Source organism: Thalassophryne amazonica, chromosome 6 (assembly GCF_902500255.1).
Source record: "Thalassophryne amazonica chromosome 6, fThaAma1.1, whole genome shotgun sequence".
NCBI lineage: Eukaryota > Metazoa > Chordata > Actinopteri > Batrachoidiformes > Batrachoididae > Thalassophryne > Thalassophryne amazonica.
This window is the reverse complement of record NC_047108.1, coordinates 19022506-19035843: the sequence shown is the minus strand read 5'-3', so window position 1 is coordinate 19035843 and position 13338 is coordinate 19022506. Positions and strand designations below refer to the sequence as shown.

Below are 13338 nucleotides of genomic sequence, written 5' to 3'. Positions count from 1 at the left end.
GCATTACCTAAAGATTGTGCCCATAGCTGAGGACAGGAGTGTAAATTGAGAGTCTCGCCTTCACCACAACGGGTCAGTACAACATCCGTAAAATGTCAGACGCCGGCCCAATCCATCATATTACTACTTATATTTTTAAATTAAATCTGATTTAAATTCTCTTACCTGAACAAAATCAAATATTTGCCTTTGATATATTTTTTTTAGTTTGTAATTTGTTAGATTTGAACTGTTCTTGTTAGGAGTTTTGGTTCTTTTTGTGTTCTCCTCAGAACGCTAAACGTGTCAGATGAATGTGAACTCTTTATAGGATCCAGTGTGGCTGAAGAACATCCTGCATGTTCTTGCTGTGGCATTATGTCAAGAATCATCCCTCAGCTTCTTTACCTCCACTGCACCTGGTTTCCATGGCAACTAGCTGTGTTGGCTGAGCAGCTGATGGTCTTCAGATTTATTTATTTTTAAAATCATACTGCATTTTAATTTAAATCTCTAGAATTTCACTTTCGTGAGTTTATTTACACCCATGTGGTCAGGTCGGTGTAACTTTTGGTCATTTCCTTTCATCCATTCCTTTACTTTCCCAGCATGCACTTTGTGAGCGAGAGGGTCCTATTTAGGGTCCAGAATCCCATTCACACTTTCCACAACACAGAGAAAATGCTTTTAACAGCTAAAACACTGAAAACATCAATGTTAAAGTACAGCAGTTCATTCTAAACGAGGCAGCTTTTAGCCATGAGGTGGATTTCGTTGTTTGTTTTTTCTTTCAACTGACATATTTAAGCTAAAAGTCCCCTATTCTAAGTCTTTCTGATGAGCTAGACTAATAATTCTACCACAATCCATGGCATTTACACTAAGCTAATGGAGGCCTTTTCCACGATTTCAAGTCTTCAACCCTAATTACAGTAGATGAGCAGTTTTCGCTTTGTGAGTAGTTGTTGCACTAAACCAGGCTAACAGATTCCTTTGGGTCTTTGCCCTAAACTAGTGCAATATATTCCTTAATGTCTTTGTGCTAAGCTAGGCTAAACAGCTTTGATGGGGAAGCAGCAATTCAGACTGGGATCTGAGTCTTGAGCCCTTCAGCAAATGACTGAATCCTGAAATGGCTTGATCATGGAGGACACTGTACCCTTTGACCCCAAACAAGTTTGGTTTAAAGACACAGAAAAATATTTTTTTCTGACTCTGGCAAAGACAAAACACAAGGATTTATTAAAAGTTCATTATTTGAGACCAACAAAAACCTTTGTCATGTCTGAATGTCCTCATAACATCCCACATGGTGGATCAGACTAGAAAATGTCTCTTCTGCCATCTGGAACATCCGTCAGTGTCTGCAGCTCCCTCAGACCCTGACCACAGACAGAAGACCACAGCCAATCAGCACGCAGATCTCAACAAACAAACAAAACAACAAAAAGCAGCAACGAGGTCACATTAAAGGTCAGACTGAAAACTAGTTTCTCTAAAATGTTCAACCACAAAATCATATAATGATTTAAAACTCTGACATACTGATGGAATCATTTCATAAAATGTGACCACAAAGTAAAATGATTTCATGAGAGAGGCTCCGTACAAGTTTATCAGGTACAGAGGAAGAAGCAGGAAGACTCTGTTACAAATCTCTTTAAACTGAAATGTTGTGAAGTTTTCTGACAGTAATTTCAGATTTATTTATTTGACATACGAGGATCATTTGAAGAATGACACTGACCTCGAGCACCATGCGGATGTTGGCTTTAATCTCAGCCGAGTCTTTGGTCAGCTGATCAGTGAACCTAAAACACAACAACACAAACTACGTGTTAGCCCGGCTAGCTACAAACAACACATTAGCACAGCTAGCAACAAAGTACACATTAGCACAGCTACCAACAGTCACAGCTAGCTACAAACTACATGTTAGCACAGCTAGCTACACACTTTGCCTTACCACAGCCAGCAACAAACTACACACTAGCGCTGCTACCAACAGTCACAGCTAGCTACAAACTGCATGCAGGTGCTGCTACCTACAAACTTCACATTAGCGCTGCTACCAACAATCACAACTAGCTACAAACTGCACGCTAGCGCTGCTACCGATAAACTGCACATTAGCACTGCTACCAACGGTCACAGCGAGCTAGAAGTTAACATGTTAGCACCGCTATCAACTGCCCTCACTCGCTGCATGCTAACAGTGATAAAGCCGCTGTTAATGCTAATAAAGTGCATCAGATTTCTGAATCAAAGAAAACAGCAGTTTAAGAAGTACATACATGTGTTCCTTGTAATATTGTTCACTTCCAGAAGTAGACCCAGACAATTATAATGCTGTGCAAGACTTACAGAATTGCTTTTGCAAAATTTTGAAAGCATTTATTAAAAATTATTATTATTATTAGTATTATTAGTATTATTATTATTATGCATTAAAGAAGAACCCAAAATGTTTGTAGAAAAAATTATTTACACTAACATCAAATTTGAGCCTCTGTGATTCCAGAAGTGCACAGTACCATTCTGGAAGTGGTGACCTGTTTGTGACACACTTGACTTCGTCCACCTCCCTGTCCTGGGCAGAACATGTGCACAGAGCCTGAAGCTGCCACACATTATGTCACCATGTTAATCTTATAGTCCTGCCCACTTTGTGAAGCTGCACAGATTAAAGATGACTCATCCAGTTACATCACTATGAGCAGAGGGGCGGGGGTTAAGTGGCCTGTCAGACTGTCAATGAAACGTGTTTCTGTTTTCACACCGATGACTCAAGTGCACCCCCTGGTGTCATTTCTGTCACAGAGCAGCTTGTTAATTTCTATGTAATTCTGACTGTTGCATTTCAGTGGATGACCCCTGACCTGAGTCTCTGAAAAGGATTAAAGTTCACCCGTTGTTTGGTTTTGAAGCAGTGAGTCATTAGGATGTTTGTGTGAGCGTCTGTCTGTGTTCTGATTGGACACGCACGCTGTCAGCTGGTTGGTCTTCTTCTCAATGAAGTGCAGAGCTTCATCATGGTTCATCTCCACGAAGAAACCGTAGCCCACCGCCACGAAAATCCGGGATACGTCCTCCCTGAAATAAACCACACGAGTAGCTGAGCGAGTCAGGCCAGCGTCTTTCTTAGAATGAATCAGCTGCACATTTTGGAGGGCAGCGTTTGCCGACTTATGAAGATGTTTGCATTCTTCAGCCGTTAAATTACCATAATAACTACAACAAAGTCAAGCATCCTAAATCAGTGAAATAACAACAGACTCTGCTGTCAGAGTCAGAGTTCAGCTCACAGCTCAGCTTGGACGTAGAAGTTACAGCCCAGATCCACGTCCGCCTTCAGACGCTCCGACCCGGAATCCTGTCACAGGGAACGCCGACGTCACAACAAGTCAGCTGACAGGAAGTGAGTGAGTGTTCTGTTGTGTACCTGCAGACTCTGTATGGTGTTCTTCAGCTGAAGGTACTGAGCAATTTTCTCATAAACTTCATCTCTCTGCTCCAAAACCTTTCTGCAAAATAACACATGTTGTAACAGGAAAACGTACTGACAGATGACGTGTGTAGAGATGGAAACGAGTCCTGGTCTTTGAAGGCATCATGTCAACATACAGATGACACAGTGACACTGACTGTCTGTTATCATCTTATGGTGTGAAATAAGGCAGAGATTTTTCTGAACCAGGAAACAAAGTCGGTGCAACAGGAAGGGAATCCAGCATAAAAAAGCCAAAATAATCAAACAGGTCAGAAATCATGCCAGATCAGTCAAGGCTCTGGTTAAACAACAACTGACACCGGTCCTGTTGCCCAACAGGCTGGGTGAAGAAGAAGAAGAAGAAGAGAACATATCCTGAGGCAGCAGGAGAGGAGGAAAGTTCTCAGTGTCAAGGTGAGAGTCAGGACTTTGAATGTTGGCAGTATGAGTGGTAAAGGTAAATGACGACGAGGAGAAAAGGTCAACATACTGTATGTTCAAGAGTTTGTTGGAGGTTAAGTGAGTGCCTGATAGGGTAATAAGTGTGAAGTTGGAAATTGAAGGATTGATGATGAATATCATCAGTGCATATGCCCCACAGGTAGGTTGTGAGATGAAGGAAAGTAATAAGTACTGTAGGATGGACAGCCTAGTTCAGCGGTACCTTAATGTGAAATATACAGACATGATACAAATATTTTCAGATGGATCCAAAGATCCAGTCACAGGAAAGACAAGAGCAGTGGTTTATATTACCCTGTTTCATAAGTCAATCATAAAACACTGTCAGGTCACTGAGCTGTCTTTTCTGTGGAGCTGCTAGTGATTTTGCACTGTGGTGGGTAGAGGTGGTAAAATTCAGTCACCAGGTCATCTGTTCAGATTCAGTGGCAGCATTAATCAGCATTTCAAATGGCAAATCTGTTTGCAGGCCAAACCTGATCACTGAGATTCTTCAAAGCTTATTTAAACTACAACAACAGAATTTTGCAGTATGTCTCATGTGGGTTCCATCTCATTCTGGAACTGAGCATAATGAAGCAGTAGATCAGCTGGCAAAAGCAGCTCTGAAATCAGAAACACAGATCAACATTCCACTGAGTAAGTCTGAATCAAAACAATCATCAAAACAGAAATGAACAAAACAAGGAAAAAGCAAAGGGTTAGGGAATCTAAGAGTAGGTTTCAAGGAGACAGGAGGGATGAGATGCAGGGAAGAAGAAGTAATCACATGATTACATATAGGTCACACAGGTTTAAATTAGACTCTGAACATCAATGGAAAACATGAAACCGGTCAGTGTTTAAGACGCAGCAGAAGGGAGACAATGGAGCTCCTGTTACTGGAGAGACAAACATACGACAGACAAAGAAGAATTCTATTAGGCAATGTCAAAACACTAGGACAGAACAGTTTAATATTCGAGGGATTTACTTTATTTTTCTACACTTACACCACCAGCTCTGAGGCATGTAGGAGCACCAAAAATGGGAGAATAAGGAGAAGGATTCTAGGATTCTTTGACAGGGGCCCAGAGAGGCTCCAAATGCAATTATAATACTGACAAAATAATATGACAGTTCTAAACTTACAAGCACACATATATTTTATTTACAATGTATTTGTAACACTAAGTTAATTTGTTTTGGAAACATTTCTCAATGCTCGCCCACCCACCCCCACCCCCCGTATTTATGTAAAACGGTTCAGTCCACCTGCTCCATCAGACTGCTGCAGACACTTTTCACAGAGAAGAGTGCAGGAGGAGAGGCAGGACAGCTCAGAGAGCGAAAAAGAAAAAAGCTTAGGAGAAAGAAACAAAGGGTCAACAGTATATCACCCAGTTCTTTCATAGGCAATGTGGGCCTGTGATGGTAAGGTCTGGAATGTTAGCCTATTGTCTGTTCCTACCTTTGTCCCTAAGCTAGCACACTTTTCTCCCTATGTTAGCTCATATTTCTGAAGAAAAGTCTGGATTTATACATTTCACTGTTGTGTTTAGCAAATGTTTAGCAAAATGCCCAGCTCAAAAAATGACTAATTTTCCACACAGACACGTTGGGAGCAGCAGCATGTCTGCCAGTGTTCCCCACATCCAACCTGAACAAACCCAGGAACCCCTGAGGTGAGCAGCTGTGTGGTGCCAACACAAGATCCTGGAGGCTTGTGTTGGCATATTTAAAGGAAACAGAGTTGTTCAATAGAATATAGTACAGTGTAATCACCACCGCTTCCTCCCCCCCTCCCCCAAACACACACCTAATGTTTTGGAAGTGGCTATTTGCACGGCCACTGTGTCCAGAACTCTCATTTGGCTATTTGCGGCAAAACTCTGGTGGTAAAACTTGGAACTACTTGTATAAACAAACATACTACATTAAATGAGAGTTATGGACACGGCCGGAAAAAAAAAAATCATCAAAATCAAAAAATATTAAAGGAGTTAAGACATCTTGAATGCAGTTATGTTTGTTTATACAAGTAGTTCCAAGTTTTACCACCAGAGTCTTGCTGTGCGAATATACGTACAGTCACTTGCCCAGTTCCGGATCATTGCCGGTTCCGGATCACTGCTGTAGTATTTGCGCCGCTGTTTCTCGTAATCAGCGAGAATAAGCTAATACTTGGTACCAATGGAAAGACTGATGTTTTGTCTACAAACGACCACAAGCTCGACCGGATCCAGCCATCTTTGTGATCAGCAGAGGAATCAAAACATTCCGGTGTTGGTGGTGTGCGCACGTTTTCTGACTCACTCATTCCTGCAACTGTGAGTGACGATCTCTATTAAGTAGCAAAGGTGAGTTAGCCATTCAGTGTCATTGTTTGTGGAGTGGGAAAATAAATACTTTCTTGGGTAGAAAATGTCAGTGTGTTATGTATTGCCGTTTAATTGCTGCACGCATTTATCTCTGACGTGAAAATTTGCCAGTTGCAGATCACTGAAGCAACAGCCTCGTGTCTGTACTTGTGAGCAGCACAGATAACAAAAAAATTAACTTCGATAACAGATAAGATAACTGAAAAGTTATCTTTGATAAAGATAAACCGATAAACCACCCAAAAATGTATCGGAAGTTCCAGATAATCAATAACCGATAAATTCCGGTGTTGTCTCTGATACATTTGCGATTACTAAGAAGCTGAAATTAATTTTAACACGATCGCTTTTGAAAGCATCAAAAGCAACAGAAGACCCAAAGAATGAGCCAGAATGTTTGATTATGGTGCCCCCTGTAGAACACAACACAGACAAATCCTGAGAGCACCCACAAAATCAGCTCTCTACTAATCATAATCATCATTTTTCTTTCAACATTCTGCCCCTGCTGTAAGCTTGTTTATTACAGCGCTTCCAGCACAGAAGCACTCAGAGAGCAGCCATAAAGCCAGCTCTCTATCAATTACAACACTCCGGTCAGGCGGAGGTCTTGAAAAATAAAGTCATACTAACTTATGGTTTTGTGAAAAGACTGATAGAATAACTCCATTAATGTCAATTCTGTCATTTGTACAAAGTTAAAATATAACATATATATTTTAATGTTGAATAAGGCACTAATTCTGAGGTTTTGTAACAAACACAGACCGCAAAGCATTCTGGGTAAAAGTGCCTCTGCTAAACACTGATTGGTTCAGTCATTCATTATGCAAACCAACACGTTAATGTGACGTGTGTTGGTTTAAAGATAAATGTGCTTTTGTAAAATATTCCATTTTTATTTGTAAAAACAGGCATCTTTATGGAGCCCTGGAAGTGTCATCGCAAAATGTTTTGCATGTGGAGAGAATGTGCGCATGTTTTATTAATGCCGTGCACACGTTTGATGATGTGTGCATGTTTTAAAACTTTTATGATGTTGTAAAATGTGCACTCAGTATTAGTAAGTAAATAAGTAAATTTATTTATATAGTGCCTTTCACAGACATAAGTCACAAAGCACTTCACAGATTAAAATGCAATAATAAATAATAAAAACAGACAAGGACAAGGTTAACAATTGGTCAGTTCTGAAAAGCCTTATCTTAAAACATAAATGTTGGCTTTACACTGTGCGTGTTTTGGCCATTTTTCAGATGATTTTTCATTCATGCAAGAATTTTTTGGACCGGGTTTCAGGTTAATCGCGCGTCCTGCATTGTGTAGTGGAGTAACAAGCTTTAACATCTCACGACCACCTCCTGCTGCTGAAGAGCTACAAAGCATCCAACCGCAGAGCTGTCTTGTAATGTTTTTGTTGTTGTTTTGTTTTTAAACTTAATTTGTAGAAAAAAAAAAAAAAAAAAAAAGCCAAAAAGTTGATCTGACCACCATCTGATATAACAAGGTTAAAATAAATAGAACACTGCCATCTACTGATACCCAGACGCTTAGTACTTCTTGGGGCAAATACTGCCATGAACACTACTGGCCAGTAGATGGCAGTAGTGGCCTTGAACACTTGCCAAACAAAATCCAGATAATCCGTGTCTGCTACATTTAACTTTTAAGATGCGTGGAATTTAACAAACACAAATACACTAACGTCTATAAACCCAAAGAATATATTCACGAGAGTTTTATGCACTAGAGTTTAATGCTGTTGTCCGTGGAGCCTGAACAGAGTGTCTGAAATGCATTTGTCCTGTCGTGAACGTCTGAGATTACCCTATGCTACCCATAATGCATTGCTGCCTGGCACAGCATGTGCTCACAAAACCTTAAAAATTAGCACATTACTTTAAAACGAAAACATATCTGATATTTTCACTTTATAAAGCTTGAGACATGACAGTAATTTTATATAACTTGTCCAAAATAAGTAGGTTAAAATTTGAACCACAAGTTAAAAATGTATGTCTCTGGATGACTTGGTGATATTGCGATCATATCCGTGTGGTGTTAAAGAAAATGATTTTTGTTGGTCTTCAGTTCTCCTTTGCTTATAGAGGGTAAAACAACATACCTATTAGTAAACTTTCAACAGGTAGGTCTCAACTGCTTTAATAGTTTTAAAAATGTTTTTCACGTTCAGTTTACTATGTTATCGGTCTAAAAGTTATCGGACGGCAATTCATCGGAAGATAATTAGTCCGATGATGGTTTTTAAATTTATCTAATAAGATAATCCGTGAATGAAAACATTATCTTTGATAATTATCTGTTACTGGATTATCGGAAGTGTGCCCACCACTGCTTGTGAGCCATGTGTACTTTGGGGGTCATCTCATCACAAATGGGCATGAATGTGGGGGCTTTTACTTTTTAATTCGGGAGAAATCTCACCTCCACACTTCATTTTTTTGCTCGTAAAAATGTATAACTGTGCCTTGCGAAACTAAGTAAATTCTCATTTAATAAGTATAATTTAGAACATTTTGTGTTCAAAACACATTCTCGGGCACAGTGTGTATCATTCTGCATTAGAAGGGCTCCAGCCAGATGCCAGGAATGACCCCAAAGTGACACAGAGTGTTGTGATCCAGAACCGGGCAAAGTGATCCATTTCTGGCAAATATTTGCACCACACATAATGTGGCTTCACACTTTAAGTAGAAGGGCTACTCCACCCAGACTTTTTCAGCTAGATGACATCCAAATATCCAATACAACAATACACAATAAAGGACATTCAGTTACATTATGGCTCCGTATAGCGCACGGGTGGGCAATTATGTGCCATGAAGGGCAGAGACATTGGAGGTTTTCCTTGCTACCAATCACCTCAGCAGGTGATTTCATTAATGATCAGGTGTCTCGCAGGTGATTTTCTTGATGATCAGGTGTTTATGTTCAAGGGAGAAGCTCATCAGCAACCCACTCGCTGAGGTGACTGAAAACCTGCAGTGTCTCTGCCCTCATTGCCCACTCCTGGTATAGCGGGACTTTAAAGAAGGTGATCCGGAACTGGGCAACGGTCTGTACCAGAATCTTGCCATGCGAATAGCTACGGCCGTTCTTTTTTTTCTTCTCCTCTCCCTTATCGCTCCATTTCATTATTAATATAACATACGTTAGACTCCATCCACCTCAATTTCCCAGAGGGAGCCTTCCCAAGAGATCAATAAAGTGCTAATCTAATCTAATTTAATCAATGCTCCACACCCAAACAGTGGGTGGCGGTAATGCACCGTGTCGGTTTGCAAACCGCCAATAAACTCGATATAAGAAGAAGTCACAGAGGGGGGAAAACAACCCAGAAAACATCTATTTAGTCACAAACTAAGCAATGAGAGCAGAAAAAAAACTTAACTATGTCTTACTGTAAATCTCTCTTGAGAACTTCGTTGATAAAGTTTTCATACTGCACCACTTTCTGCTGTAAATTAGCATTAGCAGACATGATGACGGACGTCAGTCTGCGGTGATGACGTAATGAAGCGGCGGCCTGCCGTCAATCATCCGTCTGTTCGTCAGCGAGTCAAAAGATTAAACGAAATAAATAAATAGCACACTGTGTTAGCCTACGATAGCAGAAGTCCGAGAAGCACTTTCAAAATAAAACCTGGTCCGTCTTCTTGGCGGTTGCATTAGCGCCACCTATTGAACTGGATCAGGCGTGGTGGGCTGAAGGGGGGGGGGGGGGGGGGGGGGCGTCTTCTTCTTCTTCTTCTTCGTTGTCGACAGTCTAGGCAAGTTCAGTGCATTCCTGCCCCCCTCAGGTCATAAGACATATAACACCTATTCAACTTTAATGAGATAGAGATAGCGCTCCTATATCTTCCAATATAATCCACGATTTTTTTAAACAACAGGCCACCAACTTCACTCTCTCCTTTGGGAAAGCTCCATGCCCTAGTATTGTCCTCAAGGAAAAGGTACTATAACCCAAATCTGCCAATTCACTAAACATGACCCTTTCTATTCTCTGCATACAAAGGGCATTGAAATAACACATGAAGAACCGATTCAGAGACGCCGCAAAAATGACAGCAACCGTCCGGATGTTTGCCAAGCACATACTGTTTAACTGTTTAACCCACAGTGACTCAGCCTAAGCCTTACCAACTTCACATCATCATGTCGTGAGACACCCAGTGACATATTACCCTGCTCTATTGTTGAAACAATAGTGTGAAGGTGTCTTCCCTTGTTTTCAGTATTCCAAATGTGCTGCCACTGCTGGTTTATTCTAACATTAACAAAACTACGGCACTCCATTCTACCAAAAGGAACATTAAACATGATTGCGTCCGTCCTTAGGCCGGCCTTAGCAGCAGAATCAGCCATTTCATTCCCATGAATCCCCACGTGGGCTGGGACCCACAGAAAACCAACACGGCACCCAGACTCCCCAAGTTTAAAAAGCATCATCAAAATTTCACTAACTACATCCGCTCTAGCCTTGCACCCTCCACCCACTAAAGACAGCAGCGAAGACAGAGAATCCGAACAAAGTACCACACTTTTAAGTCCAGCTACCTCTGCCCACCACAGTGCCCAGAGGATCGCAATCAACTCAGCTGTAAACACAGAAATGCCACCAGATAAACTGTGACACCGACTGAACCCAAACTGAGGAACATAAATACCAAAACCCACCCTTCTATTTGCTGGATTTCTCGAACCATCTGTAAAAATCTGGGTAACGTCTTTCCACGCAGGCCTGAAATGGACATTTGTATAAGTCATCTAAGTTGCATAAGTTAAAATCTTTTTTCAACTCACTCAATGACAAATCAATATCCAGCACAGGCCACAGCCAAGGTGGAATTACTGGGCAGACCACTGGTTGGAACAACACTACTATCTCCAAGATCAAGCCCCTGTAAATGACCTTTCAATGAAAACAGAAAACAGCATCCGTTGTGTGTATCTGTGCCTTCTCCAAACTCCCAACTGTCATCCAGCACAGAAGATGACAAAAGCACTGCGACAGCCCCCTTTAATTTCACTATATAGTTTAATCCCAGTTTTATACGTCTCAGACTTAAAGCGGTTTCCCCCAACTCAACCAAAAGTACAGGAAGTGGAGTAGTTTTAAAAGCTCCAACACACAATCTCAACACTTTAGCCTGAACAGTGTCAAGTTTTCCCAATAAAGACTTTGCTGCAGACCCACAATATCACACAGCCATAATCAAACTGACCTAATTAAAGCTTTATAAATAGTTAACATTACAGTACGTCCAGCTCCCCATGTTGTTCCAGTCAGACACCTCATAACGTTAATCACTTTATTACTCTTATCCACAATTTTCTGTATATGATCTTTATATATAAGTCGCTCATCCAGCACAACTCCAAGGAACTTAAACAATTTAATTATTTCAATGCGATCACCGTACAGAGTAAGAGTTTGCACACCAACACTCTTCTTTCTCCCAAAAATCACAAACTTAGTTTTGGAAACAGACAATCGAAATCCCCATCTGTCAGCCCAGCCCTGTACCTTATCTAACACACACTGCATGTGACTGAATAGATGTGTAACATTACTGCTCCTTTTCCAAAGAGCTCCATCATCCACAAATAAAGATCTGCCAAAACTACCATCAACAGCAACAAAGATATCATTAACCATAAGACTGAAGAGGACAGGGCTGATAACACTGCCCTGAGGGGTCCCATTATCAACAAGAAATGCATCAGAAAAACATTTACCACTTTAACCTGAACACTTGTAGCACTCAAGAAGTGTTTAATCCAGTTCAACATCCTCCCTTTTATACCTGCATCAGAAAGTTTTATTACAAGCAGGGGCGTAGGTTTGCATATGGACCATAGGGACAAGTCACAACCAATATTTTGGGATGGCAAAATAGTCCCTACCAATATTTAGAATTTTGTTTATATAACAAAATCATTCACTATTTTTTTGCGAACTCGATACTATAATTTTAGTCGTCACGTTTTGTGTTTTCGACGTGCCAGAGTGACAGGGTTACCCATGTTGCAATTTCATTAGCTCACGTTCTTCTCACATGGACGTAAACAAAGCGCATCTCGTGGCAGGCAGCGCTTCATTTGTAAAGTGGGAGGTCCCGGAGCGCAGAGGATGGGTGGCTCCGGTGCAGTGTTGCCAGATGTACGATAATTATCGTATTTGTACGATAGTTTTGCCCTCTGTACGATGTACGATCAATAAATGTACGATCAATAATGGGGAAAAATCCAATATGTACGATAATTTCAGTTGGTTGCCCAAACACGCATCTCTCTCTGACACCCAAGAATCATTTTGCAGATGTTGCACTCAGGCGGCATCAAATGCTGGCTTTGGGCGACCGGGACAGTCATTTGAAAGCCCGCCCCCTCTCTATACAAAGTAATGAGTTCCCATAAAATCTGTGCCGTGACAGGAAGATTCCCCAACCAACATCTTTTTTTTTTTCGAAACTTTATTTCAACAAATGCAATAACAAACGAACAAAACACAAGAGCAAAGAGATATACAAGAAAAATAAAAAAAGTTAAAGTTCCTTATGGAGGTGTCAACATTTTTTTCTGTGTTCAACAAAATCTGCACAAGTGTCCATGGCAACGGATGACGACAGCGACCTCGAGGTTGAATTCGACTCTTTCTAGTCTGGTAATTAACACGTTTGTGTCCCTTCACAGAAAAAAAAAATCTTTCTAGTCTGGTAGTGCATTTGGTTGTGCATTTGCGTTCTTTTTGTGCCATAGTTTCCCCATTACTATAATTACTGTTTAAAAATGTGACATCAAATTCTTTGTAAATTAAAAAAAAAAACGCTAAAATAGCTACGTTGTATGCGTTTTGTTTGTGTACGATAATTTCTCCCAAAATACGATAATTGTGAGGTTTTGGTACGATAGTTTCATATTTCATATCTGGCAACACTGCTCCGGTGCAGAAAAACAAGAAGGGCGGGGCTTGCGAACAATGCTGTGCGCCACACTTACAATAAACTGCACACCCACACA

General features: G+C 40.8%; 1 protein-coding gene across 1 annotated transcript; it reads right to left on the bottom strand.

The window, feature by feature from the left end:
• Positions 1–1186: 1186 nt before the first annotated feature.
• On the bottom strand, positions 1187–9972 carry uxt (ubiquitously-expressed, prefoldin-like chaperone). The gene is made up of 6 exons (XM_034171860.1): positions 9714–9972; positions 3422–3503; positions 3285–3352; positions 2965–3072; positions 1727–1790; positions 1187–1361 (listed from the first exon to the last, which is right to left on the bottom strand). The coding sequence occupies exons 1-6, from the start codon at positions 9791–9793 to the stop codon at positions 1302–1304; spliced, it is 462 nt and encodes a 153-aa protein (XP_034027751.1). The 5' UTR covers positions 9794–9972; the 3' UTR covers positions 1187–1301.
• Positions 9973–13338: the final 3366 nt, after the last annotated feature.